The 27,550-nt window shown below is 47.2% G+C and overlaps 1 protein-coding gene across 5 annotated transcripts in view; it reads left to right on the top strand.

The window, feature by feature from the left end:
* Positions 1-3,827: 3,827 nt before the first annotated feature.
* The window catches only part of PRPSAP2 (phosphoribosyl pyrophosphate synthetase associated protein 2), a 55,149-nt gene continuing 31,426 nt past the window's right edge, over positions 3,828-27,550 (top strand). Inside the window, exons 1-8 of one of the 5 annotated variants that reach the window (XM_070228301.1) lie at positions 3,828-4,126; positions 5,436-5,497; positions 15,980-16,074; positions 16,321-16,471; positions 17,434-17,486; positions 19,631-19,697; positions 23,626-23,798; positions 26,242-26,357. In XM_070228301.1, the coding sequence (XP_070084402.1) occupies positions 16,353-16,471; positions 17,434-17,486; positions 19,631-19,697; positions 23,626-23,798; positions 26,242-26,357 (528 nt within the window). In that variant the 5' untranslated portion in view covers positions 3,828-4,126; positions 5,436-5,497; positions 15,980-16,074; positions 16,321-16,352. Of the gene's footprint in view, positions 4,127-5,435; positions 5,498-6,338; positions 6,534-11,115; positions 11,334-13,539; positions 15,806-15,979; positions 16,075-16,320; positions 16,472-17,433; positions 17,487-19,630; positions 19,698-23,625; positions 23,799-26,241; positions 26,358-27,550 lie in introns of those variants that run through there. The other 4 variants (XM_070228302.1, XM_023653631.2, XM_070228298.1 and 1 more) reach the window with 4 other exon arrangements.

Below are 27,550 nucleotides of genomic sequence, written 5' to 3'. Positions count from 1 at the left end.
CTCGCCCCTAATGTTTCTGCTTAATAAGTTTTCATCTACTGACTCCCAGCCTGCTCCTCAGCTATAAATTCCCGTTTCTCCTCGTTATAGTCGGAATTGAGCCTAGTACTACACTGAGGTTTCTTTTCCTCTCTTGCAATAGCTCCTGAGTAAAACCTGTTTTTCCCACTTTACCTACTGAAAGGCTCTGGTTTTTCTTCGACGTGTGAGATTGGGAGAGCTTTATGGGCCAAGTCTCAAAGCAGGGTAACTCTCATCTGCTCACCTTGCCTTGCCACTCTCTCAGCCCCACTGCAGGAAACTGGGCGATGTCATCTATCTGCGTGTCCACGGGGACACAGATTATTGAACCAGGCGTTGTGTCACTGCGGGAAGAGCATATCGTAGTGGCAAACATTAATGGCTGTTGCTAGTCACTTCCCTAGTACCCACTGTCCTCTCCTACGTCATCCTGGTATTTGTGTCCCAGGGGAAGTTGACGCTGCCTTTCAGTACAGCTGGAAGAGGGGACAACGAGTTCAGACTAGGTCTCTTAGGTTGGAAGTTGGAAGCCACTGCAGATTCCTTGGCAGATAAATGACATGGTAAAAATGATTTTTTTAAAAAGGAACTAATCAAGATTCATGCATAAAATGACTTTGGAATCTGAGGCAGCTTACCTTTGTCACATACAAACAGGCTGCCCCAACAGAGAGATTTTGTGGCCCAACCCCGTGTGGCACCCCCAGCGGAGTCAGGTGGCCCTCACACTGGCTTGAGGAGCAGATATGTAAGGCGGAAATGATGGCGTCCGTCAGGAACCAACGGAGGAAGAGATTAGAGGTGGGAGACGGAGACAGGACTATTGATTCTGCCGCTTCCTGGCTCCGTGACGTCAGGCGAGTGACTTCCCCTCCCCGCTCTCCAATATGTGGTTGTGTGAGACTTGACAGACGAGACAGCTGTCTCGGGTGGGGTCTGCTCTGCAGACGGTTGCTTTCTGGTTTCCTTCGCAGAGGACAATGGTGGAGGACTGCCTTATTATTCACAAGCATGCTCTGCCACTTTCTGGAGAATTCTCCGCCCCTGCTCCATTAACAGCAGGCCTGGCCATGTGTCCTCCGGCCAATGGACGTGTTAAAGAAAACGTTATTCTTTCTGACACTTGTTAAAGAATGGTGAGGCAGGCTTTATTCAAGAGGGGCTGTCGAGACAAGTGCAGGGGCCACTGCAACGGGGTCTCGCAGTGGGGAAGAGAGGTTGGGCTCAGCTCTGAATACAACAAGGAAACGTGGCACAGGTTCCTTCCCAGCACAAGCTTCAAGAGTTGAGGCGTGACTTGCAAGAGTTCTCTTTGATCTGTCTGCCGTGAGACAGACGGTGTCCCACATGGGGCCTGCTCCTTCAGGCCAGGGCATTGAGTGTGGGTGACGAGGACTGGCACTCCCAGAGGACCCACAGTGGAGATACAGCATGAGGAAGAATTCTTTGTCAGTGTAAGCCAACAGTGAGTTGAGGCGCATCTGATACTGCAGCAGAGCCCGGCCTATCCTGACCGATAGATTAATCTTTACTGCCGTCCAAGGTGGTGGCTCCCCACACGAGACAGGCCTGCTGCCAGCAGCTCTGACCAGCTTCCCGAGGCTGAGATGAGACCCGTTTCCCTGCAGCCCCTGCCTTGGCCCCAGCTCCGACCCCAAAGAGGAGCAGGCCCGGCTCTCCCTCCCGTGGGGCAGGAATGACTCATGGGTGGAGGCCCCTCTGCAGAGTCTGCGCCCATGGCTTCCAGGAAGAGCCCCCGCTTGTTGGCAAGCTCTTTGGTACCAAGCCTGGGACTTGTGACTGTTTCAATGGCCTTCGTTTATATTTGAAACCTAAAATTTTTTTATTACATCCAAAATTTTTTAAAACCCTGCAAAACCAATATTAATAAATGGTTAATTAAATGCTCATAAAATGTAACATTATACTCGATTTCTTCATTCTTAAGTCTAATGTTCATAAAATTTGGGGGACAGTGAAAAGCATATGGCTTAGATTTTCTTGCTTTGCAAGAATTCCCCATAAAGTAAGGTGAAAATGATTGCTTAGAAACCATGGGCAATCACAAGTTGAGTGAATCATTTGTGGCCAAACGATTTCAGAAGCAAAATCATAAAAATCCTTTGAAACTTTGTTTTACAACAAAGAGTTCTATTTCCTCTGCTCCACGGGTGCGTTGCAATGTGTTGCATAGCAGGTGTGGGACGAGTGTCCCAAGGCCGAGCCTTGAGAGGAGGTCTGGATGCTGTTAGCTGTTCTCCGGGGGACATGGCTTGGCCCCTCCCCATCAGTGACGGAGGCGGCTGGTGGCTCCCCGTCATCCCCTCTCTCCTTCATCCTCAGAAACAGAGCTCCTACACGGTGGATCTCAAAGTGTGACCACTGGACAGCAGCATTGGCATCCCGTGGCTAATTGTTAGAAATATAGATTCTCAGAATCCACCACAGCCTTACTGAGTCAGAAACTCTGGGGTTGGGCCCTGCACTCTGTGTTTTAACAATCTCTCCTGTTGATTAGGATAGCCACTCAAGTGTAAGAACCACTGTCAATACTCTCCAGGGGCAGCAATGAACTCAGCAAAGGACATCATTTCCTGAACTCCTCTGCTGCTAGGTGTGGCCATGGGGCTAAATTTTGACAACATGTAAGTAGAAGCTTTGGGACTTCCAGGAAGTCTCCTTAAAAGGAAGAAGCCCTTCTTGGGACTTGTCCTCCAGCAGCTGGCCCAGAATACAGTTGTAATGGCTGGACCTCTGGCAGCCGTTTTGAATCACAAGGATGAGGCCTAATCTTTAGAGATGGTGGAGTGGTGAGCTAATAACAGCCTGAATCCCTGAGACTTTGTAAAGCTACCATTTCTGAGAGAGAAATAATCTTATGTTTTACATAAGCCACTGTTATTTTCTTTTCCGTTATACGCAACTGTATCCTAACTGATATACCATCCCAGTTCCTTCTCTGGCTCAGAGAAGTTGCCTTCTCTGCCTTCTCTGAATCAACAGGAGCCCTGTTCTGGCTGTTCTCAGCTCTGAAGTCTGGACCTGTGCCTGCCTCCTCACTCTCCTCCTGGGGCCATACTTATTCCCTTGCTCTCCTCCCAAGCTCAAAACTCCGCCTCGCCCTCCTGCTGGAAGTGGGCTGTGGAGGCCATAGTGCACTGTGCCTCTGTGCCCCCAGCTCTGGGACCGTCATGTTCTCCTCAGCTGAGGCCAACTTCATTTGAATTGTTTTCCCCAGGCCTCCCTCTCCTGCCGCCATTCGCTGCCTCACCGTGGGTGGCCTGGCCAGCAGGTTCTGCCTCTAAGTGCCAAAAAGAGAAGTGAAAGTCACATCCCGGGGAAGTGGGTGGGATGGGGAAGCGCGGAGCTGGGCCTCAGGGGCGCAGGATCTCTGCAAGCAGAGAAAGGAGGGAAGAGCGTGCCAGGCAGCAAGAACACCATAGGCAAATCCACGGAGGCGTGCACACGCCCGCTGCGGGGAGGGAGTGTGGGAAGCAGGCGGGCGATGAGCACAGACTTGTGCACAGGGAGCAGTGAGCGGGATCTGCCCTCAGGACCAGGCGGGTTTCTAAAACTAAGCTTCACAGAAGCGTAATTTACATAAAATACAATGTAATCCTTTTACATGTACCACTATCCCACTCTAGGACATGATGCAGCTTTCCCACTATTGTGGAAAGTTCCTTCTTGTTTCTTGCAGGCCTCGGCGACCACTGATCTATTTCCTGTCGCTGCAGATTAGTTTCATCTTTCCCAGCATCTCATATAAAGGGAATCATACTGTGTCTGTCTGTCCGCTTTCACTCACGTCATGTTTTCAGATTCATCCGTGAACAGGATTCCATTTTACCCATTCCCCAGCGGAGGACAGATGGGTTGTTTCCAGTTTTTGGAGACTATAAAGCTGTGATGAATATGCATGTGCAAAGCTTTTTGACAGACATCTGTTTTCACTTCTCTCGGGTAAACGCCTGGGGGTGGGATTGTACGCTCAACTTTCTACGAAACAGCCACGCTGTTTTCCAGAGCGGTTGCACGATTTCGGATCCCACCAGCAGTGTGAGAATGTTCTAGCTCCTCCACATCCTCATCAACATCTGCCATGGTCAGTCTTCATTTTAGCTATTTTTGTGCACGTTTAGTGGCATATCATTGTGGCTTTCATTTACGTTTCTCTGAAGACTAACAATATTGAGTGTCTTTTCATGTGCTTTTTTTTAATATTTTATTTTTCTCCTTTTTCTCCCCAAAGCCCCCCGGTACATAGTTGTATATTTCGTTGTGGGTCCTTCTAGTTGTGGCATGTGGGACGCTGCCTCAGCGTGGTCCGATGAGCAGTGCCATGTCCGCGCCCAGGATTCGAACCAACGAAACACTGGGCCGCCTGCAGCGGAGCGCGCGAACTTAACCACTTGGCCACGGGGCCAGCCCCTTCATGTGCTTTTTTTGCCACTCATGTATCTTTTTATTTAAGCATCTGTTGAAATCACTTGTCTATTTTGAAAATTGGATTATTTGCCTTCTTACTATTGATTTTTTTAGGTGAAATTCAAATAATGTATATTTAGTCATTACCCAGTTTAAAGTGTACAATTCAGTAGCATTGAGTATTTTCACAATATTGTGCACCAAGCACCTCCATCAAGTTTCAGGATATTTTCCTCACCCCAAAATGAAACTGCATCAATGTTATGCACTTGTTCCCTGTCCCCCTTCCCAGCTCCTAGCAACCACCCCTCTGCTTCCCGTCTCTACGGGTTGACTCTCCTGTATGTGTAATGTAAATGGAATCTTACAAGAAGCGGCCTTTTGTGTCTGGCTTCTCTCACTGAGCATGATGTTTCTGAGGTCCATCCGTGTTGCAGCACGTGTCATAGTTTCCATGGATGAATAATACTCCGGGTGTGTGTATACCACGTTTTGTTTATCCATTCGTGTGTTGATGGATGTTTGGGCTGTGTCCACCTTTGGTGACTGTGAATAGTGCCGCTATGAACATGTGCACGTGTTGTTTGGACATCTGTTTTGAGTTCTTTGGATAGATACCTAGGAGTGAAGTGACGAGTCATATGGCAACTCTATGCTTGACTTTCAGAGGAACCGCCAAATTGTTTTTCAGAGTGGCTGCACCATTTTACATTCCCACCAGCAATGTGTGAGACTTCCAATTTCTCCACGTGCTCACCAACATTCATTTTCTGTTTTTTCCAAATTACTTTTAATATGGTCAACCTCGTGAGTGTGAAGTGAAGCTTACTATCAATTTTTAAGACTGCTTTGTACATTCTTGACGTAATTCATTCGTCAGATATACATATTGTGAATATTTGTTCCCAGGCTGTGTCTTTTGATGATAGGCAGTTAAAAAGAAATTTAATGTATTTAATCCTTACAAAGACTCTGCACTCTTTCAGGAGAAGGAGATGACTTCATTCTGTTACACACCAGACTTAGAGCGCCCTGCTTTATGAAAGAGGTAAGTGTGTTTCTCCAAACAGTGGTATATAGATAGAATCTGAATGAGCTGGCCATCTGCGGGTGGGCATTTGCACGACTACAATATCTAAATGGGGAAGATCTGAGTGTGTGTGAGACACCCGTGGGAATATTGTCACATCTGTGTAAGCTAAGAGTGTGATGTATGATTGCGTGTGTCTTGCATGAATGTGTGTGCCGTCTACTTGGGGGACATGTGAGTTTGTGTGATGTTGCATGTACGTGTGAGATCTGAGGACGTGTGTGATGTCTGCATGTACGTGTGACATCAGAGTCTCTCATCAGAGATCGAAGAGGGCCCGGGACCCCAGGACCTCTTTCTCACCAAGTCCACTGCTCACAGGCATGAAGGATGACGTGGGTGGAGCTCGCCTGAGCATAACACCACTGAGGGAGAGGAAAGCAGCGAGAACTCCGAGATGGAGACAGAGGACACCCTGGGGATAGTTGAGCACGGGATCCAGTCGTGCCCGACTCTCTGTCCTGTGCTTTTTAGTTGATTAGACCAATCCTCTCTCCCTCCTCCCTGCTTCCTCTGGTTTGAATTGGTTTTTGTTGCAAGAGTCCTGACTGATATAAACACTTACGGTAGAATGGGAATGGGGAAAAGGCTTCTTTCTGTTTGCTACCATCTCAACCAAACACAAAATATGACTGAGTGGCGAGAGCCCCAGAAGGAAGCGAAGGAGGGGGCCAGCCTTACCCTCTGGAGGCAGCAGAAGGTGAGGCCACCAAGGCAGCTGGGGCGCCCCTCCCCCTCCCTCCCCTGCCCGTGGCAGAGCTCCCAGTGAAGGGGGAGGGGCAGGTGTTGGCCAGATCGTGGGAAAACGGTCTCTCCAGCTGGGGCCGTGGCAGTGCAGGTGGGGAAAGGGTTCAGTGGGTCCCGAAGCCTTCAGTTCAGGATGCCGCACCCTTGAGCTGGAGGGAGGGATTTGGATGGCGAAGCCAGAGATACGTGGTCTGGGGAGATGTGCTGTGACTCCAGGCTGTCTCTGGCTGGAAGGGACCCAGCAGAGGTGAGTAGGGCAGTGGCTTATGGGAGGATCAGCAGCCCTCAACTCCATACTTTCCAATGATGGAAATGAGGAAAAAAAAGGTCCTGGCAGATGGGGTGCTGCTGTGACTCAGCCCGGCCGCAGCCAGCAGTGCTGAGGGGAACAGCTGCAGAGAGTGGAACGTCAGCAAAAGGCTCACGCACGTCCCAGATCCTGGCTGGGCGCTATCAGCAGGAGGAGGCTGCAGCAGGCCTGGGTGTGGGCTGTCTCCGCCCCCCGGGGCTTCCGTTAGCCAGGCCTAGTACATCTCCACCGTCCTCTTGACAGTGTCAGGAGGTGGGCAGCGTTAGCCCATCGACAGAGGAGAAAACTGACAGCTGATAAGAAGTGACTTCTAAGGCTCCGTGGCTAAAAATGATGATGATCACATGCGGTATCGTCATCATGTTGTAGTGTTAACGAATGTCACATAGAGAGGTAACGACAGCACCTGCATATTTACCAAACGCATGCTCTGTGTTCTCTATAAAGCTGTCACGTATGCAGCATGGTTTATTGGGGACTGGAGCAGGCACTTCGCTGACCACTCAGCAGGTGGTGGCCCAGCTGCCCCTTCCTCATCTCATGGGGCGGGGGCTTTGTCGTTCTCTGCATAGCCCAGCTCTCCAACAGTGCCTGGCATGTGGTAAGTGCTCCATCAATACTTCCTGAGTGAGTGACTGGAGAGGAAGTCAGCTTGCAAGGTGGCCAAGGTAACTACAGGCAGCTTGACATAAACAAGTAATTTTGAAAGCCCAGGAAACATGGACCATCCACTCAGCCAAGTACTGGCGTTGGTGGGAACGAGGGGAAAAGGGTGCTGTTCACCTTTCTGGTGAGAACGTAAATTGGTATAAAACTCCTGGGGGACAAAATTTTAAAAAGGCATATCCTTTGACCAAACAAGTTTACCTCTAGAAATTTAATGTTAGAAAATACTCGTGCAAAGATACAAGGACAGGTTGTGTATATCAGTAAAAAGTGCCCGGAATTAGAGTTTGGTTAAAAACGTCATGGTCCATCCACGTCACAACAGTTCATAGTAAGTGTGGCTAATGGCAAGTGGTGGGCAACTGTGTACCAGGGGATAACTCATTTGGTCATTGTGACCACTCTACGAGGTAGGCGCTGTGATCCAGGTGAGGGAGCAGGTGTGGAGAGGTAAAAGGGCGCAGAGCTGGGGAGTAGAGGAGGCGTTTGGACGCAGGCCATCTGGTTTCCTGGTCTGTGGTCTTTAGTCCACGGCACACATGGCGACGATGTTGACCTGAGTTCATCAATATGAACTATGTCTGCAATAAATTGTTAAGTGCAAAAGGGAGGTTAAAAAAATGTCAAGTCATTATCTCTCCATGGTGAGATAATGGCAAATATCTCTTTATTTTTTCTCTTTGTTTGAATTTTTTTTACAACATGTAAATATTAATAATTATGAAAGACAATAAGCTCTTTTCATTCTGGGGGGAAATAGAAAAAGGAGAAAATCTGAAGGATAAGGAAAAGGACTCAATGATGGAAACCTCCAAGGTCCCCAGGACTAGTGACCAGGCCCCTAGTCTCTGCAGCTTCCCACGGCCAGACAAGCTGCCATCCCCCTCCACTGGGGGAAAAACCAAAGTCTTGTTTATTCATTCTTTTTTTTCCTTTTTTTTTTGAAGGAAGATTAGCCCTGAGCTAACATCCACCCCCAATCCTTCTACTTTTTTTTTTTTTTTTTTGCTGAGGAAGATTGGCCTTGAGCTAACATCCATGCCCATCTTCCTCTACTTTATATGTGGGACACCTGCCACAGCATGACTTGATTAGCAGTCTGTATGTCTGCTCCCGGGAGCTGAACTGGCAAACCCCAGGCTGCTGAAGCGGAGCGTGCGAACTTAACCACTGCATCACCGGGCCAGCCCCAGTTTATTCATCTCTGATGGCCAGAGATGTGAGGGCTGGGAGGCTGCACAACAGCTTTGTCTGGGGGCCTCTTACTCATGGATCCCTCGGAAAGGTCATCTCCCACCCCAAACCCCCATACATCCATTTTTCCGGTGAGGAAACTGAAGCTCAGAGAGGTGCCTTCACTGCTCTGTCCGAGGTCATTCCTGCAACGAGGCGGCAGGAAGCCGACCCGCGTCTCAGTGACTGACGGTCAGGTCCCCTCGTTTTCATTTCAACGATCATTTGAAGAAGTCCATGCTTTCTGTTCTACCATCCTGCTGAAAAACTTCTATCAAACTATAGCAAATATTCTTTTCTTTCCTTTTAAGAAAATGTGGAAAGGCAATGTCTTAGGCTGGGCGTCATGATGCATATTCTCTGTGCAGCAGTTTGGCCCTCGGATGTGGTCAGCGACATGGGCAGTAAGCTGAGCACTTCCATAGCATGCAAAGACTCTGCGGACCTCCAGGTGGGCAAGGGATCACCAAGTTTAGCGCTAGACTAACCAAAAACTGCGTTAGAATGGACCACAGGCTTTAAATTCTGGTTCTGGCCCTCCAAACTCAGGGCCTTAACACAAAAATTCATTCTCTCTCTCTACTTCCTGTGGTTTGCCTGGGCTTAGCTGGAGGGGTCCTCACTTGGGGTCTTTCATTCAGTTTCAGTCAGATGGTGGCCGGGGCTGCAGTCACCGGTGGGTCATCTTGGCTGGATGTCCACCACGGCTCACTCCGCTGGCCAAACCCCAAGGATAAAGAGAATGGGAGACGAGACATGAGCCTACAAGGGATTTCAAGGAGTCTATGGGGAATGGAAGGCGGATGGAGAAGTGGTATTTGATATAACAGAGCAAAGGAAACTGTAAGCTAGTGCCTGCAGTGAGAGGAAACTGATGGGAAAGCAGTCATTTCGCTGCAAAACTGTGGAAGTGGCGATACGGAGGAGCCAGCTCATCACGGCTCAGGAGAGCCAACTTTTAAAATTTCAGGACAATTGTCTCCGTGTGGTGCAAACGCTACACGGTTCTGTGCTGCTGCCCACCTCCTTTCCACCAAGGGGGGTAATTCTGAGGCCACCCATTTTACAGACATTTCTTGAGGATCATACTTGTGCCAGGCACTGTGCTGGGGACTGGAAATCAGCAATCAGCAAAAGAGACGAAGAGCCTGCCCGCAGGGAGCTTACTGACTCAGGCGGCTGGGGTGGGGATATTTATAAAATAACCATCCAAATAAATATACATAATTAGCAAGAATTAGCAATCATCATAAGCTTAGTGAAGGAAAAGTACATGACATAGGTTTTTTTCGGGGAGGAGTGGTTTAGGAAAGGCTTGAAAATGACAATTGAGCTGAGATGTAGTTTAAGTAGGAGTTAAGGGGGTGAGGCCTGCAGGAGGAAGTGCATTCCTGGAGCGGGAACAGCATGTGCAAAGGCCCAATAGTTTAGTGCTGGAGGACCAGGCTGGTGAGAAAGAACAAAGAGAAGTAAACAGAGGGGAAGAACACACAGGCACCTGCGAATGGTAGAAACCCAATCCACACTGCTTCAGAGGCAGGAAGGGAGGGATTTATTGGCCCCATAATTGAAAAGTCCAGGGACCTACGGGCTTTAGATTCAGCTTAAACTCAACCGGCCCATCTATATTCCTCTCTCTCTCTTCTCTCACTGTCTTAATTTACAAATGGAGATGCTTGTAGGCCCCGACCATAAACTGAGAGGTTGCACTATGAGGACTGGCTGCTTCTAGCCAGCTGTGCAGCCTCGGATGAAGCATTGCATGCCTCACTCTTGTGATAAATAAAAGCAGAATTGGAGAGCCGGTGTGGGGTTGGGTTGGTTTAGTGCAGACGTTGGTGCCAGGCTGCCTGGGTGGAAATTCTTACCTACTTTGGCAAGATATTCAATGTCAATGTCTCAGTTCCCACAACTATTAAAATGGAGATACTAATATCTACCTAATACTCTTGTGAAGATTAAATAAGTTACAGTAACATATGGTAAGCACTTAAGAGCACCTTGCCTGACACGTGGTAAGTGCTACATACGTGTTTGTTATATTGTCACATATATGATAAAGGGAAAGCATACTTAAATTATAAAGAATTCAGGCAATGGAGAGCAAAAGCACAATTCCTTTATAATAAAAGAAGGGGCAACAAAGCAAATAATAATAATAGTAACAACTGTGCGTTTACTATATGGCAGGAACGGTGCTGAAAGCTCTGCAGTGTTCTCGCACTTAATCCTCGCAACACTGTCAGACGAGCGCTACTATGATCTCCATTTTTCAGATGAGAAAATTGAGGCTCAGAGAGGTGAAGTCACTTTGCCCAAGGCTGCAGGCCAGTAAAGACTGGAACCCAGACATCTGTAATTCCAAACCTCATGCTCGGGCGCTCTCAGTTGCCTGGTAACCTGCCTCTCACTTTCACAGCGGGCCGGGGGTGAGCAGCATCCTGGGCCCGGCAGAGGCCCCGCCCCCGCCCGCCCAGGCCCCGCCCCCGCCCGCCCAGGCCCCGCCTCCTACCGCCCCGGCCCCGCCTCCGCCTCCCTATCCTGGAGGAAGGCCCCGCTCCGCCCCCTCGGGTGGGCCACGCCCCCGCCCTCCTCCCCCCTCCCCGCCTGGCACCTCCACGGCCCCGCCCCGGCCCCGCCCCCGGCCCCAGCCGCGGCCGCCGTTCTTGCGCAGGGAGCCGCCATCTTGCTGCTAGAGACGCCGCCTGGAGGCCCGGCGCTTTCTTCCTTCGGCAGCAGAGGCTGCGGCGGGGCCGGGGCTGGGGTCGGGGCCAGGTAGGCGGGCGGGAGCCGGCGGCGAGTGGGGCGCGGCCCGGCGGGCTCCGACTTGCGGCGCAGGTGCGAGGGGCGGGGAGCCCCGGCGCGCTGGTCGCGGTCGCGGACGGTGGCGGGGGCTCCGGGAGACCCCCGGCCCGCCGCCCCCCCCGCCCCTCCCCGCCCTCCCGGCAGAGGCGGCGGCCCCGGCTCGAGGCCTGCGGCGGGGCGGCTCGGAGAGAAGCGCTGCTCGCCTCGCTCGGGCCTGCTGGTCGCGCGCGTGTCGCTGGCCGCCGGGGACGGGCTCCAGGCCGCTCAGCGCTCGCCCGGCGGAGGGCACGGAGCACCGGGATGCGGTTGTTCCATCTCGTTCTGCTTTACAGTGTCTGCCCTCAGGATGCGCCGTTGACGATAAGCACTTTTCCCTTAGTTTAATATTGGCGCAGTTGGGGCGTTTAGCTTTTGTTAGGAATAAGGAAATGCGGAATGGGGATTTGGGCGTGAGCAAGTGTAATTTCTAATGTTTAAAAAATTTAAATGCACAAATAAAAATAATTCACCCACATTATTGAACCCCCCCTAAAGCATACCCTTCTTCTCGTCCGTCTTCCTAGTCTGACCTGGTCTGTACCCTTATTACCCAGTTTTGATTAGAGTAGACGCAGTTGTCCTCTTAGTCACTTAACATAAGCACTTTTGCGTAGTCTCAGATATTTGCCGTTTTTATTATATTGAATGTATGTTTAGAGTTTTACTTAATTACCCCATTATGAAACCTTTCCATATGTCCCCTGTTTTTTTCCTCTTAAAAAAATCTTGCAGTGACCATCATTGACCAGATAGCTCTTTCTTTCCTTGGAATAAATTCCCGAAAGGGGAAATAGTGGATCAAAGTTATGTGTTCTTTCTTTGGCACTCCATATAAATTGTTTTCCAAACAAGGTGTGTTTACTATAGATGGTTTTCAAAATCTGGATATTTGTCTGATTCTGCTCACTGTGATGCGGATTCAGCTAGGTATCCGGACATTTTGCGTGGTCTCGGGACAGGCTGTGCAGCCTGCTGTGGTATATAACTGTCTGTGCTACAAGTCAGACTGAAACCGAGGTAACCGCCGCTTCGAGGCCATGCAGCCTCGAGTAAGTTTCCTCTCCAGGCTTCACTTCCCCCGTGTCTAAAATGGGTCTGCTTCTAGTACCTGCTTGATTGAGTGGTTGTAAGAGTTCAGAGCACTCAGAAAATGGTGTCAGCCGTAAAAAAATACTCTGACAGAGGCAGGAGCAAAGTGCCTGGGATCACAGAGGCGTGGAACATTCCTTCAGTTTAGGTCTGCCCTTAAGTTCTCTTTGATACTGGTATTAAAAAGAAAGCAGATTTTCTTTGAGTAAGGGAGGTCACTAATAAAAATAATAATTCTTTATACATTATGATGTCGTTTAGTTTGCAAACTACTTTCAATTCCATTTGTTAAGTGATTGCAACTCAGTGAGGTCAGGCTTGGTTCAACCAACAGTTGTTACTTGACAAACATCTGTTGCAGCCTCTAGGCCTCTCCGGCTTGCCAGTGCTGTCCTAGGCACTGGGTGTACAGCAGACAATATCATAGTGAACAGAATCTCTGCTGTCCTGGACCTTAGATCCTGGTGGGGGAAGCTGTTTTTACCAAGGGTTATCTCTGTCGTCGGGAGGGGATAGGGCGAGTGACCTGCCCAAGGCCTGGTGGCTGGTCACGTGGAAGGCGAACCCAAGTCTTTGCGCTCCCACTCTGGCTGGCTGTGGATGGGAGGTGTTTACACGGCAGACTTTCGAGGGAAATTGGCAGACCAGACTGTGAGCCTTCCTCCTCTGAAATGTGGATGTGCGGTTTGAATGACCACCAGCACATCCGGGGCTAGTGGCCTTTCAGTGTGGTTTCCTCTGTGAGACTGAACAGAATGTCAGCGCCCATTCAAAGAGGAGCGTGATTTGCTTTTTGAAAGGTGCTGAGGTTCTCTGTAAAGGGTGTGTTTTCACACATTGCAAATAATTCTCACGCATTCTAGAGTACATTTAGAAGAATGTAAAAGCAGCTGTACTTCCTGGGGAAAAATGGGAGTGTTCTCTTTATTGTCCATTTCACACTAAAGGCATACGCTAGTGAGCCTTCTGCCAGCCCCGTTATGGCCGTCGTCATGTTTTTGAGGATAATCTTTAAAATGCTTCCTGAAGCGTGGTGAAGAGCACCACTTGGATTTCCCGTAGGGAAAAGAAGAACTAGTCTAGCAACAGCCTTTGTGTTTGAACAATTTGTGAAATGAACCGTCACCGAGCCTGACTGTGTGGACAACCGTTTCCTGATGGACTCCCCCGCCGCGCCGTTTGGAGGGTGGGCTCAGATTCGGTTTGGTTGTAGAAAACTGGTGGCTGAAGACTGGAGCTTCAGACCATAGTCGGTGATGAAGGGCGTTTGAACCACGACAGTAAGGAAAGGCTCCAGGAAATATCCTGGAGCAGAGAAGACAGAGGCAAGAGAGCCGTCTTGAGAGAGGTTGAGGACTGTCCTGTGGAAGAGAAATGTGGGGTTTCCCGTGAGTCTTCTAGGAAAGGGCAAGGCCCAGGGGCTGGAGGCTGCAGGGAGAGGAATCCTAGAGTGTCCTGAGGAGGAGTTTGCAATGCGTGGCGCTCAGGATGTGGGCCTCAAGCTCGGGCTGCGCAGGCGTTGGGAGTGGCTCCTTGGCAGGAGTCCTGTAGATGGGCCAAGTGATGTTCCAGGTCTCCTCCTACTCCTCGGATGCTTTCATTCCAAGTGTTCCGAGTCTTCTCAAGGATTCCGTTGTGCTTTAAGAAGCTTCTTATTTGAAGGGTGGGGGATGTAAAACGATGGCTGCTCCCTGCCTGTTACTATACTTGTTTGGTAGATAAACAAAATACTCAAGTCGATTTGTACGTGGCTTCCATTTACTAAGCATATCCCAGACGTGGGGCACTGTGTTAAGTACAGAAATTAATTTGACGGGAGCCCTGTGAGGTCAATATTCACGGTTGGATGGATGAGGGAAGAGAGGCTGAGGGAGGTTAGTGGATGCGAGGCCTCGCAGTGAGTCAAGGAGAAGTACGAGCCAAGGGGCAAGCGTGAGTTTGACTCCAAAGCCTGTGTTTATAACTCAGGAGAAGGTTTTGTTTTTGTTGTTGATTCCTTTTCCAATCTGTGTTCTCTGTTCCTAAATAAAGACGCATATTGCTTGAGAGAAGGTGTTAGAAGACACTTAAGATCTCTTCCAACTCAGTGTTGATTAAGTACGTTACTTCTTTCCTGCACACCAGCCACTCTGCCCCCTGCTGTGCTGTAAAGCAGAGGTCAGCAGACTTTGTGGAGTGGGCCAGATAATGTTGTAGGCTTTGTAGCCTGTACTCAACTCTGCCGTTGTATCGTAGTCAATCTGTAAACAGTGAGTGTGGCTGTGTTCCAGTGTAACTTTATTTACAGAAATAGCCTTTGGAAGGACCTGATTTGGCCCGTGGGCTGTAGTTTGCATGGCCCTCGCTCCAAAGCCGCTTTCCACGGTGGACTCTAGTGGTCCTCTTTGGTCTCCTTGGGCTTTGGCCAGTTCTGCCTCCGTTTCCATTTGTACTTCACAGACCTTAGGTACATTCCATTGTAGCACTCCGCATCTCCCATTGTGGAACGCCCCTGAAGAGGCGCTCTGCGGGGAAATGCACTCTCCTGGCCCGCTGGTGGGACCAGGAATTGCACCACTCCATGACCTAGTGGTTCCCTTCCTGCGGCTCCTGCAGAGACATGCACGTTTGTACAGGAGGCCTGTTTAGAATGGTGACCTGCTAAACGCGGCTTCTCTGCACCATGGAATACTGGCAGTGGTTAAAAGGGACACGATGGGTCTATACTTTCTACCCTGCATTGTCAAAATATATTGTTTAACAGAAAGCAGATTATAGCTAGATTTGTATGATGATCTTTTTTTATGTTACAAGTGTATTTTTATGCATATTTTTTATGGGGGTCACGTGTGAGTGTGTATAGGCCTGATGGTGTCCATATCAAACTAGTAAGAACTGCCCCTTCCAGGAAGGTGGGGAGGAAGAGCCTGGGATCGGGGCTGGTGACTTTAGCCTAAACTATCACGTTTCAATGTTTTACAAGGAGAAGGTATGAAAGTGTGAATTACTTGTGTAATTAAAATTTAAGAATAACAGAAAAGATCTGCTCACCTTCAGCCCTTTCATAACCTCCATCAACCTTCCCAGAGCCATCCCGAGTAAACATACCACTGGGGAGATGCCGTGGGCTTGCCGGGGAGCGCCCGTCTCCCGCAGCCCGCTAGGTTGTTGCTCCTGCATTGGGTCCTGCACCTTCCGTGGTCGTAAGGACAGCCCAGAGAGTGGAGGGCAGATGAGCACGCTGACAGCCTCGGAGAGAACCTCAGCCCTCAGCACTCAGGGGCCAGGCTCTTCTCTGTTTGTGCCCTGCTGCCTGTCAGTCGGGTACTCCTTCACTTTCCTGTAATGTTATTATCTGATCAGCCTTTGTTCCAGTCGAGAAGAACGCAGATAACAAGGTCAGTTTTAGCCGCGACTCAGGGCATCGCAGAGGCAGCTGCAAGGCCGGGGAGCTTTCTGGGAGTACGTTACAGGGGAAGCTGGGCAGAGAGGGGCTGTTGAGTCATTGTTGAAGGATCAGTCAGTCCATGTCCCTGCTAATGGCGCTGCCATTTTTCTGTGTGTCAATCCAGGAGGAATTTTGTTGTCAGAGCATAAAAGGAGTTTGTCCATAATTGACTTGAAGCAGCAAAGAGGAAAACACTGAGCTTTCAGCTCCGCCTTTCTTGTAAGTTTATCATTTGTTCCCAGTGGTCGTGAAAACTAATTAAATCTTACGATAACGTCTTCCCGTGAATTTGGAACCTTAAAATCCAAATGAACTTTATATTTGTCCGTATATGTATTTAATATAAAACACCTCATTATGGTAAAAACTGATTTCCTTCAACTGAAGTCATTTGCTATTAAAAAGATCCATTCAGGTGTATTTAATATCATATGGCAGTTCTTAATATATTTTACATCCCTCTAGGCTCTGAGAATTGGAAAACCAAGAAGGTTTTGATGTTTTGTGTGGCACCGCCTGAATTAGAAACTAAGATGAATATAACCAAAGGAGGTCTGGTGTTGTTTTCAGCAAATTCTAATTCATCGTGTATGGAGCTTTCCAAGAAGATTGCTGAGTGAGTTATAATCATACCATTAAATCTGTATTCATTATGTGATGTTTTAAATTTGATAATTGGATTAGCACTGATTGTTACACTTGGAAGCAGAACTTTTATAGTTAATCTGCATGTTGCGTATATATTAAGGGCTTACCTTTTTGTAAACTGTCATAACTCCTGCACATCTATTCAGCAGACATTTATTGAGTGCCTCATGAGTGCCATAGATTGTGTTTGGTGCTACATATCTGTAGAATTAGATGAGTATAAAGAACCGTGACATGTATACTATATAAAAATAGTCTATAGATTCTAGTTCAGTGTAATTTTCGTTATTTATTAAATAAACGTTGAACTCCTACTGTGTACTAGGCCTTGGCCTAGATATTGGGGATTAACAGTGAATAAGCCGGTCGAGATCCTTTCTTCTTAAATTTAGAAGGGAGCCAGACAAGAAGCAGGTCAGCAAAGCAAACAAGATAATTTCAGATGGGGATCAGTGCTATGAAGAAAACAGTGTGAAAGGAGTGATGGCCAGTTGCTCTGCTTCAGCTTGGCTACTCAGGTGCCTTTAAGCCGAGGAGATGGTGTGTGGATTGAGAAACCTGAGTGAGCCACCGAGTGAGGGTCTAGGGGTGGAGCCCTCCAGGCAGAGGGGACAGCAGGTTCAAAGGCCCTGCAGTGTTGAGGGAGGTGTTGGTGTGTCTCGGCAACATGGCTGGAGGACAGAGAGCACAAGGACATGTTTTGGTGGGGCAGGCAGGCAGGACTGTGTAGGCCGTCTTGGGTGGGCATGAGGTGGGGGTGAGGGGTTAGGGAATGGAGTGACAGAACAATTTAATATCTACTTTAAATTTTATAGTAAGAGTACCTCTATTTTATTTTATCTTTATCAACTTATGAGTCATCCTTAAATAGTAAAGAAGTTGAGTCTATTCTGTTACCTTTTCAGCTTTTTCCCCCTTTCTCTTCTCCAGGCGGCTGGGGGTGGAGATGGGCAAAGTGCAGGTTTACCAGGAACCTAACAGAGGTGAGCTATCTTGGACGTGCGTAACGTTGATGTTTTTGTGGAGTGTGACGTGCTGGCTCAGTCCTTCATCTTCCACTGTTGAAACCGCTGGGCTCGGTGTGGAGTGAGTTCTGTTAGTGGGAAGTCAGGCAGGCAGGTGGGTGATGGCGGTTTAGCTCCCGCCTGCTCTGGGTTGTGGCGGGGCTTGAACTCCACACTTAGACCTTATCCAACAAAGACTGCAGAGACGCATGACCTGCTGGCCAACTGAATGCAAATGTCAGCCTGTAGGTGGTTGAATGGATGTCACCTTAGGCAGGATGAGTAAATCCTGTGGGGCCACAACATTAGTTGGTTGTTATTCTTTACCTCTGCATAAGCTGCCATGGGTTAGACTTCATGAAATCTTGTTAGGAAATGCTTTTTGCCAATTGATTTACGTCATTACATAAAAATCTCAAGTTGTAAAAAACCCATTACTTAATCTTTGTAATTTCTGTAGAAATGGTGGATATCTGCAATTATTCTAGCAGGAGCGATGGACAGTTTACACGGGCTGGAGAGTCAGACAGCTTATCCTTGGCGAGTCATTTAACCTTTCTAGACTGCAGGTAGGTAGGCTGTCTTGAGGATTGAATGGGGTAATTGTGTGCCTAACAGAGTTCCTGGCACATAGTAAGTAGGTGCTCACTAAATACTGCTTCCCTCTCCTTTTGCACTGCAGGATTTTGTCAAGTTCTTAAATCTTAGAGAACTTACAAGAGACTTTGATGAAAAGGCAAAAAGAGTTTGCTCCTCCTCTATTTATTTCTCCATTACTGCCTCTTTTTCCTATTTCCCAATATCCCCCATATGGCTTCAGTAGGAAAAAAGTGTGATTAAAGAAAATATGCAGGAAGAGTTTGGGGAAGGGACTTGGATGATGCCCTTTGTCTAGTCTGGAAGGGAGGGCTAAAGGAGGGCTACTGGGGGAAGACTCAGGAGGAGGTTGGTCCAGCCTTCAGGTTCACGAATGAGGGAGAAAGTGTGTGGTGTCTGTGGGGAAGGAAAGAGGGAGCTAACCTCGTGAATTCCTTCCTGTTACCAGATACGGGAGAAGTGAGTCAGGGATGATGTTAGGTACGAGCTCCCGGAAGGAGCCAAGTCAGGACTGAATCCAGATCTCCCCAGCTCCAGAGTTCATTTTCTTTCCATGGGACCCATTCCTTTGTAAACCCATATTGTATTTTTTCCACCATTTTTAATGAAAATATTCAAACCTATAAAAAAGTTGAAAGAATAGTACAGCAAATACCCATATGTATGTCTATCACCTAGCAAGTTAACATTTTGCTGTATGAATATGTATGTGTGGAGCCATTTGAAAGTAAGTTGCAGACATCCAGACCCTTAGCCCCTGAATGCTTGATGCATCTGCTAAGAATGAGGACTTTCTCCTACATAAATATTCTACCGTTGTCACATTTATAGAAATTAAGGATAATTCTCTCATCATCTAATATCTACTCTATATTCAAATTTTCCTGATCGTCCTAAAGAGCCTTTTATAGTTATTGTTTTTTTCAAACCAAGATTCTTGGTTCAAGTGATGTGGTTTTTCTCTCTTCAGTGTCTTCTAATCTAGAGCAGTCCCTTCGTCTTTTCTCTTTTGTTCCCATGATATTGACTTTTTGAAGGTTTTGACTTGTACACTGTTCCATTCTGGATTTGTTTAATTGTTTCCTGGTGGCTGCTCACGAGTCTTTCCAGAGTAGGGATATCAGACCTTATTTGTCTTTACTCTGACAGCATCATTATAACATTTTGTGCCTAATAAGTTCTTAATTGTTGCTGGTTGAATGAATGAGTATATAATTTCCTTTGAAGATACTCTGCTCAGAGTTTTACAGCACTTAGTGCTTATTTGTGAGAAGTGAAAGGCGTAGATTTACTTGTTTCAGGTCAGAAATGTAATTCCGTCTTAAGCATGTCATGTAACTTCACATGTTTTAAAAAATGTGATTAATGGCAGTGTGTTCATCATCCTTTATTGCATCTACAGCCTCAGGAGTTTGTAATAGTTCCAGTTTCCATATTTTATAACATTGGGAAATTATGCAGATTTTTTAAAAATGTAAATTATATACCTTCTTCACCCCTCCCTTCTTTTTTCCTTTTCCTGCCAGAAACAAGAGTACAAATTCAAGAATCCGTGAGGGGAAAAGATGTTTTCATCATCCAAACTGTTTCAAAGTGAGTACTTTTCCAATAAAAGTGTTGTTGCTTTCTGTGTTTCTGTTTGGGCATGAGTGTTGAGAACAATAAAGAGTTGGCCAGACAGGAAGAATTAAGATAGTTTTAAAATTCGTATATCTTACTCTGCTATTTTTTCTGACATAACTGCTGACATTTGTGTGTTCTTTCAGTGTTCTTCTTCTTCTTCTTTTTTTTTTGTTGAGGAAGATTGTTGCTGAGCTAACGTCTGTGCCAGTCTTCCTCTGTTTTATGTGGGACGCCACCACAGCATGGCTTGACAAGCGGTCCTAGGTCTGCATCCAGGGTCCAAACCTGTGAACCCTGGGCCGCCAAGGTGGGACATGCAAACTTAACCACTACGCCACCAGGCCGGCCCCCTTTCAGTATTCTTAAAGGGTGGAAATAACCTTAATAGAACCCATTAAATTTCCTTTCAGTTGCCAGAATTTTATAAAACTTGCAGAGAAGCTCTTGTAGTTCCAAAAAAAGGCAGGAGGAGAGGAGTTTGCTTACTTGGGGTTCTTAAAGCCTTTACTGCAGATCATTTAAAAACGATCTCTACTTATTTGCATAAATTAAATAAGCTGATAAGATAAAAGAATATATTGAAGGAATGTGTATTCCTGTCTGGTATGACATTTGACATATGTGTGTTCTGGAAGTTGTTGAGGTCAGAAATTCGTAAGCTGGTACGGAAGATTCAGTGCCGCGAGGTTGTCTCTGCCACTTTTTGGTCAAATGCCACCTTGTCCATAGTTGTCCCCGAATGCCTCCGTGTATGAAAGTTCTTCACTCAGTGATTTTCAATGATGTCTAGAAATCAGTTTGTGTAGTGCACTGTTTCTGAGCTTAGAGGTTCCAGAAATTGCTGCCTGCTAAATTCATGTTTATATGTATGATAATAAATAGCAAAAAAGGGGAAGAAGAGCCAAATTTCAGGAGATTTTAGACTTGGAACACAGGTATCTTCACCTAGATTTTGAACATGTCTATCCTGGTCTTTGTTCATCGGGATGAAATCTTGAAGCCACCTGACTCTTCTGGTAAGAGGAGTATAGGGGACCTGTCATTGCGTCCCATTGTCCCGGAGAGCACGTGTAATGTGAAGAGGGGAGGGCTGGCTTGCCTTTGCCATGGTGCCCTTGTTTCATTGCTCCGTGCCGCTTAGGACCCTCAGCAGAGCCGGGCTGCGGGCATCAAGTTGGCGCTGCCCCTGCTGCAGGGCCAGGGTGCTGGGGGAGGACCCTGTGTGCCCACACCTTACCTTCCACCCTCCAGCATCGGGGCGGGGAGAGTGCAGAGCACAGAACAATTCATGTTGCTTCTGGCTCCTGGGTGTTTGCAGGACTTGGATCGCCTCAGAGACGAGCGTGATTCCGTTTGGGGAGATGCACAGGGGTTGTGCGTGTTCCCCGAGGGGAGAGGTAGGCCTTGAAGGGTAGCCTGGACTTGGAAATCAGGCCTTCGCGTGGCGGACTCTTGTAATCCTTCCTGTTTCCAAGTCCTTCTATTTCTTTCTTTCTTTTTGTTTATTTCAACACTCTTATTACCGTTCTGCCCTTGCCTTTTGTCAGTTTCTTATCTCTTAGCCAAAACCATCCCCTCAATTTTCTCTGCATGTCTCATTTTGCAGTTCTGTTCTGAACTGTGCTGTAGGCTTGTGCTAGCCTTGTCCAGGTTGCAGAAAGCCTGGACATTGTGGTCTTTATGAAACGGTGGACGTTGAGGTTTGGTGTTGTCAGGTACATCTTATACTTCATGTTAGTATGGGCTAGTGGTAGGCACTAGGAGTGTAAGAAAAATTTTAAACTAAGAAAATTCTTTCTGTTAACTTAACTTTTCCTGTAATTCAAACAAGTTCATTATTTGAGTTTAGTGATGGAAAGCCTTTTACCAGCTCACAGAAGAACGGTGCACCCGGTGTAACTTCCCCCTTGCTGCTGGTTTGTCTGCTCTTGCCCTCTCACACAGAATGCTTTCTGAAAGTCTGCTTTCGCTCCTCACATGTCAGGCTTCGTTAACGGAGGGCCTATTCACCCAAATGTTCAGTGTTTCCGTTCGCTCGTTCACTCATTTACACATATTTACTGAATGTCGGCTATATGCTTGTCACTGTTACAGGCGTGTGAGATGCATTCATGAGTGGAACAGATGAAGATCCTTGTCCTCATGGAGTCTGTATTCTAAGACATGCAGATAACGTAATAGCTAAGTAGATTATCTAGTTTGTCAGAAGGTGATGAGTGCTATAGAAAAACAAAACGAAACATTGTGGCAAGGAATAGGGAGTGATGGTGGTGAGAGAGAGGGCAGCCAGGGTAGGCTTCATTGAGGTGACATTTGACGAAAACTGGAAGAGGGTGAGGAAGTAGGCCAGTGGCCAGCTGGGGAGGAGAGCATTCCAGGTGGTGGGAGCACCAAGAGCAGAGGCCCTCAGGTGGGAGTGAGGACTGACAGGGTGTCAAGTGTGGCCGAACTGAGAGAGGAGCGTGGAGCAGATGTGGAGGGCAGGGAGGTGGGGCGAGGGGCAGGTCATGAAGGGCCTTGGGCCTTTGCCATGGGCAAAACGGGAAGCATTTCTGGGTCCTGAGCAGAGGAGTGCAGGGTCTGACTTTCTGTTTAAGATCTAACCGGATGCTGTGTGGAGAATGGACTGCAGAGGGACTGCTGGAGGGGCAGGGAGCCCTGTGGGAGCAGGCTCTCACGGTCCCCTCATTGAGGAGGGAGAGTGGCTTGGCCCCAGGGCAGCGGCAGAGTGCTGAGATGCTGGAACTTTCTGGATAGGAGAGCAGTTAAGGATGCCTCTGAGTTTTCTGTCTTGAGTAAACTGGGGGAACAGCATTCTCATCAACTGAGATGGCAAAAGTTTCATGGTGAAGCCGGCTTTTGGGGGCAAAGAGCAGTTCTGTTTGGGATGTGTTAAGTTTTGAGATGTCTTAACAGACGTTCAGGTGGAATTGTCAAGTGGCAGGTGAGATTGTTAGACTAGAGCTAAGAAGAGAAGCTTGGCTGGAGCTCTAAGTTGGAGAGTCTCCATCATTTATAAAGCTGTGAAATTGGATGAGAAGCCCAAAGGATGGGGGAGATAGAAGAGGACAAATGAATGAGTGTTAGGACAGGAAGTTGGGGAGAAGAGGAGCCAGCAAAAGAAACAAAGTAGAGCAGGAGAACAGTGAGGGGAGTCCTGGAAGCCAAGTGAATCGAGTGTGTCGGGGAGCAAGGGGAGCAACCGTGTGACGCCGCTGATGCGCAGGTGAGAGAAGGACTGAGAGGTGACCAGGATTTAGCCCCTGGAGGTCACTGATGACCTGGATTGGAACGTGTTTGGGAGAGAATGAGAGTAGGTGAAGTGGAGTGGGCCAGTGTAGACAACTCTCTTGAGGTGTACTGCACGGGAGAGCAAAGACATGGGCAGTGGGGAAAGCGGTCACGAGTTGTTTTTAGTGGAGGAAATGACAGAATGTTTATGGGCTGATGGGTGTCAGCCAGGGGAGTGTAACAAGTTGATGACAGAGTGAGAGGGAGCATTTCTGGAGCAGTATCTTCAGCGAGCAAGGGGGGCTGGGGATTAGTGTGTGCTTTGGAGGGCTAGTTTTAGAGTAACTTTGGTGTGGAAGTTCGTCTCTGATGGCTGAGGGCAGCAGACTTGTAGGGTACAGATGCATGTGGTAGTGGGGGCCCGTGGAAGCTCTCTTCTGACTGAGTAGTTTTGTCAGTAAAGAAGGAAGTGGGGCCATCGGCTGAGAGGGAATGTCGGGAGAACTGATGGAGGCCCTGGGACAGGGAAGTTTGTTGGTTTCTTTTTTGTGTCTTGAGCCTTAAGTCTTGGTAGAGGCATGAGTTGTATATGCTGACACTTTGTTGGACCAGGGATATGTTATCAAGCATCTTATACTTCTGGGATTTTCTGTCTCTTGGGTCGCAGGGATGTGAACACCACTGTCATGGAGCTCCTGATTATGGTGTACGCATGTAAGACCTCTTGTGCCAAAAGCATCATCGGCGTGATCCCCTACTTTCCTTACAGCAAACAGTGTAAGATGAGGAAAAGAGGCTCCATCGTCTCTAAGCTGCTGGCTTCCATGATGTGCAAAGCTGGTAAGAGTGGCAGGTATTGATGATTTGTTGGGGGCCTGGGAGTTTTATTTTTACCTTAGAAATTGTAGAGCCTTGTCTTAACTAAACTAGAATGCTGAACAGAGTGAAAACAGTGATATGGCTTTTAGAGACGACTAATTTAGAATGAGAAAACAGTGCAGAGAATTCTCCTGTTCCCAACCCCCTAAAACACAAGGGTAATAAGAAAATAAAAATTACATTGAGATGACAAGTTACAGTCACAAGTAGGTCATTTTTAAAGGGGAGAAAGGCATTTGGAACCGACTACTCTCACGCAGCAACTGTTTTTATTTCAGCCTCTTGCCTTTCCCAGGACAGGTTCGTGTATTTTGCAAACCATATGTATTATTTTGTGTTGTGCATTTTCAGGTAACATCCTGTGTCCCCCCTTGTTTCTAAATAATCTTCAGAGTTGATATTGTGTGTGTGTGCATGCACATGTGCGTGTGTGTACAATCATGTCACTTAGTGACGGGGACACATTCTGAAAAATTTGTCGTTAGGCGATTTCGTCGTTGTGCAAACATCCGAGAGTGCACTTACACAAACCTGGATGGTGTAGCCCACTCCCCAGCTAGGCTATGTGGGACTAGTCTTACGGGACCACCGTCACACATGCATTCCATTGTTGACCGAAATGTTATGTACATATCGCGGAGCATTTGCACAGACAGCAAAGAATAAAAGTCCCTTTTCACTGCATTTTAACACAGACACTTACTGTAGAATAAATTTTCTACTGTAACCTTCTGAAGAAGGCAGAAACAAAGCAAAATTTGATACAAGCAGAAACCCAGCAACCTCAACAGTATATGCTATTGAAAACCCGGAGCACGGGAGTGTCCCTGCAGCAAGGCTGCGCCCCAGTCTGGGAAGCCCCTGCCTGCCTCTCCCCTGCTGGGATACGGGCCTGTCTGCTGGCTTCTTTGGAGGACCCTGTGACAGGTAGCTGGCTGAAGGGAGCAGGCTGGCTCACTGAGCCTTCCAGAACGGTCTGCCCTTTTCTTCTAGCCTTGCTCCTGGGTGGGCCACCAGGCTCACTTTCCTGCTCTTTGGGGCAAGTTTTGCTTTAAAAAATTTTTCCAATTGAATTTTCCTTATACTTTTTTGGTGATCATTTCAAATATCCTTTAAGGAGCCAGTGGGGGCAAAGGTTCTTCATCTTCTCCAGTTACTGGCCTGTGCAGTTTGTCTTCATATCTTAAGACAATGTTTGTTTTAATGTGGCTTTGCCACGCCTGTTAAGGAAACTTCAAGGAAATGTGATTTGCTCTAATAGGATTATCAGAGACATTTCTTTGTTAGTTTTATCTTTGCTAGTTTATGTGAAAATCATGCATCTCTGTGTAAGAAAAACCACCCAGCCTTTCCCTTCTGAGTGGGGAAGAGCCCAGTTCCCACCCCTGTGTGTCTCCTTTACTACTCATACAGAACTCTTCGCTCTGACGCCAAATGTGTGGAGTTTTTCCCTACACCTAGCAATTCTCTGTGACACCAGCTGGTGTCCTACAATTTAACCCAATTCTGACACTGTCTACCTGAAGACAGCGTCAGACCCCACAGGTTAAGGGCTCGGTCCCATAAGACTACGCCTACCCTCGATCTGCGGATGCCAGTCGCAATTCCAGGTTGTCACCTGTGCCTCTGACGGATCGGCTGTAAATCTGAGGTTCCCACAACCTCTTCCTTGGGTTCAGTTAATTTGCTAGAGCAGCTCACAGAACTCAGGGGAACTGTTTACTCACAGTTTACCAGTTTATTATTACAGGATATGATGAAGGGTACAGGTGAACATCCAGATGGAAGAGATACGTAGGGCAGGGCGTGTGGGGAGGGGCGTGGAGCTGCCGTGCCCTCTCAGGGTGCACCCGTCTCCCTGAACCTCCACCTCTTCACCAGCCTGGAAGCTCCCCAAGACCTCTGCTGTTGGGAATGTAAGGAGGCTTCCTCACGTGGGCACGATCGATCGTTACTCCGTTTCTGCCCCCTCCCCTCTCTGGAGGATGGCAGGTGGGGCTGACAGTTCCAAGCTTCTGATCATGTCTTGATCTTTCTGGTAACCAGCCCCCACCTAGGAGCCATCCAGGAGTCCCCCCAAAGTCACCTCAAGAGAACGAAAGACGCTCCTAGTGCTCTTGTCACTTAGGATGTGACCAGGGTTTTAGGAGCCTGTGCCAGGAACCGGGGGCAGAGACCAGTACATATATTTTCTGTTATCTCACAATCTTATGGCACTAGAAAATCTGAGAAATAAAGATGCTCAGTTTTTTTGATGAGAGAGCACTTTTTAATAGTAATTTATTATATATAGTATTTCATATAGTACTTATTTCATACTGTATTTCATATAGTATTTTATATAGTACTTATTTCAAACTTGTTATTAAACCATTTATATGTTTGTATCTTCTTTATTTCAAAGGTCTAACTCATCTTATTACTATGGATTTACACCAGAAGGAGATTCAGGGCTTCTTCAATATTCCTGTCGATAATTTAAGAGCATCTCCCTTCTTATTACAGTATATTCAAGAAGAGGTGAGCTAGCTCAAACTTTTTTATTTTAACATTTTGTTTAAAGGTTGAAAGATACATTTCCATTTCCTTGGGCTGCCCATAAAGGACTAAAACTCAATGTTTCCTGCTTAAAGTACTACCTTACTTTATAAATGTAATTCAGTCTATTTTAAAATTCTTGATCTGCAGTTTATTTCTTTTGCTAAGTTCTTCAAATTGCTTTTTCTTCTTTTAGACCTCAGGTACCTAGAATTGGACTAGTTATGATCATGACAAATAACTCGCTCTCATCATTTGGTCCAGGTGTGGTCCTGGCCCTCTTTTATGTATCCGTCTGTTTGCCTGTCTCTCTGTCCGTCTGTCTGTAGTAGTCAGCATCCATGACCCTACGACCCAAAAAGAAAACCAGAATCATTGTCGTAAGCTCTTGTGGTCCCTCTTTGTCCCATCCCCTGCTTCCTCCCACCCGAGGGAACCATCATCCTGAATCTTGTTTTATCTTCTCTTAATTTCCTTTTTATATAGTTTTATGTATAGTTTTTATATAGTTTATAAAACTATAAACCATAAAAAAGTTCCTTTTTATATAGTTTTATCTCATATATATTCATATTTAAATATATGTTTTTAATATGTATAAAGACAAAAACAAAATATATATATTCTTTAACTTTATTGAAAAATCAAATTGTGCAATTTTTGGGAATTTTGCACTTGGTATTACATTAGTAAGCTTCATCCATATTGTTCCGTGTCACAGTTCGTCCATTTTGACTGCTGAAAAACACCCACTATGCAGCTGTTATCACAGTTGATTCATGAGGTTTTGGCTGTTGTGATAGTGCTCCTGTGAGCATCCTCATGTGTGTCTCCATGGTTCATAAGTGAAAGTGTATCTTGATTATATACCAAGGGTGGGATTGCTAGGTTGTATGGTGTGTGAATGTTTAATTTTTCCCAGGCAGTTATACCCATTTGTTTTCCAGCCAGCAATGAATTAGATATCCTGTGGATCCGTCTTTGCTCCAATACTTATATTATCAGGGGGCTGGCCTGGTGGCATAGTGTTTAAATTTGTGCACGCTGCTTAGGCGGTCAGGGTTCTCCAGTTTGGGTCCTGGGTGTGGACCTACACACTGCTTATCAAGCTGTGCTGTGGCAAAATTCCCACTTAGAAGAACTAGAAGGACTTAGATATACAACTATGTACGGGG

Source organism: Equus caballus, chromosome 11 (assembly GCF_041296265.1).
Source record: "Equus caballus isolate H_3958 breed thoroughbred chromosome 11, TB-T2T, whole genome shotgun sequence".
In the NCBI taxonomy this organism is placed as follows: Eukaryota; Metazoa; Chordata; class Mammalia; order Perissodactyla; family Equidae; genus Equus; species Equus caballus.
Note: the sequence above shows the minus strand (reverse complement) of the source record. Positions and strands in the feature narration are given on the sequence as shown.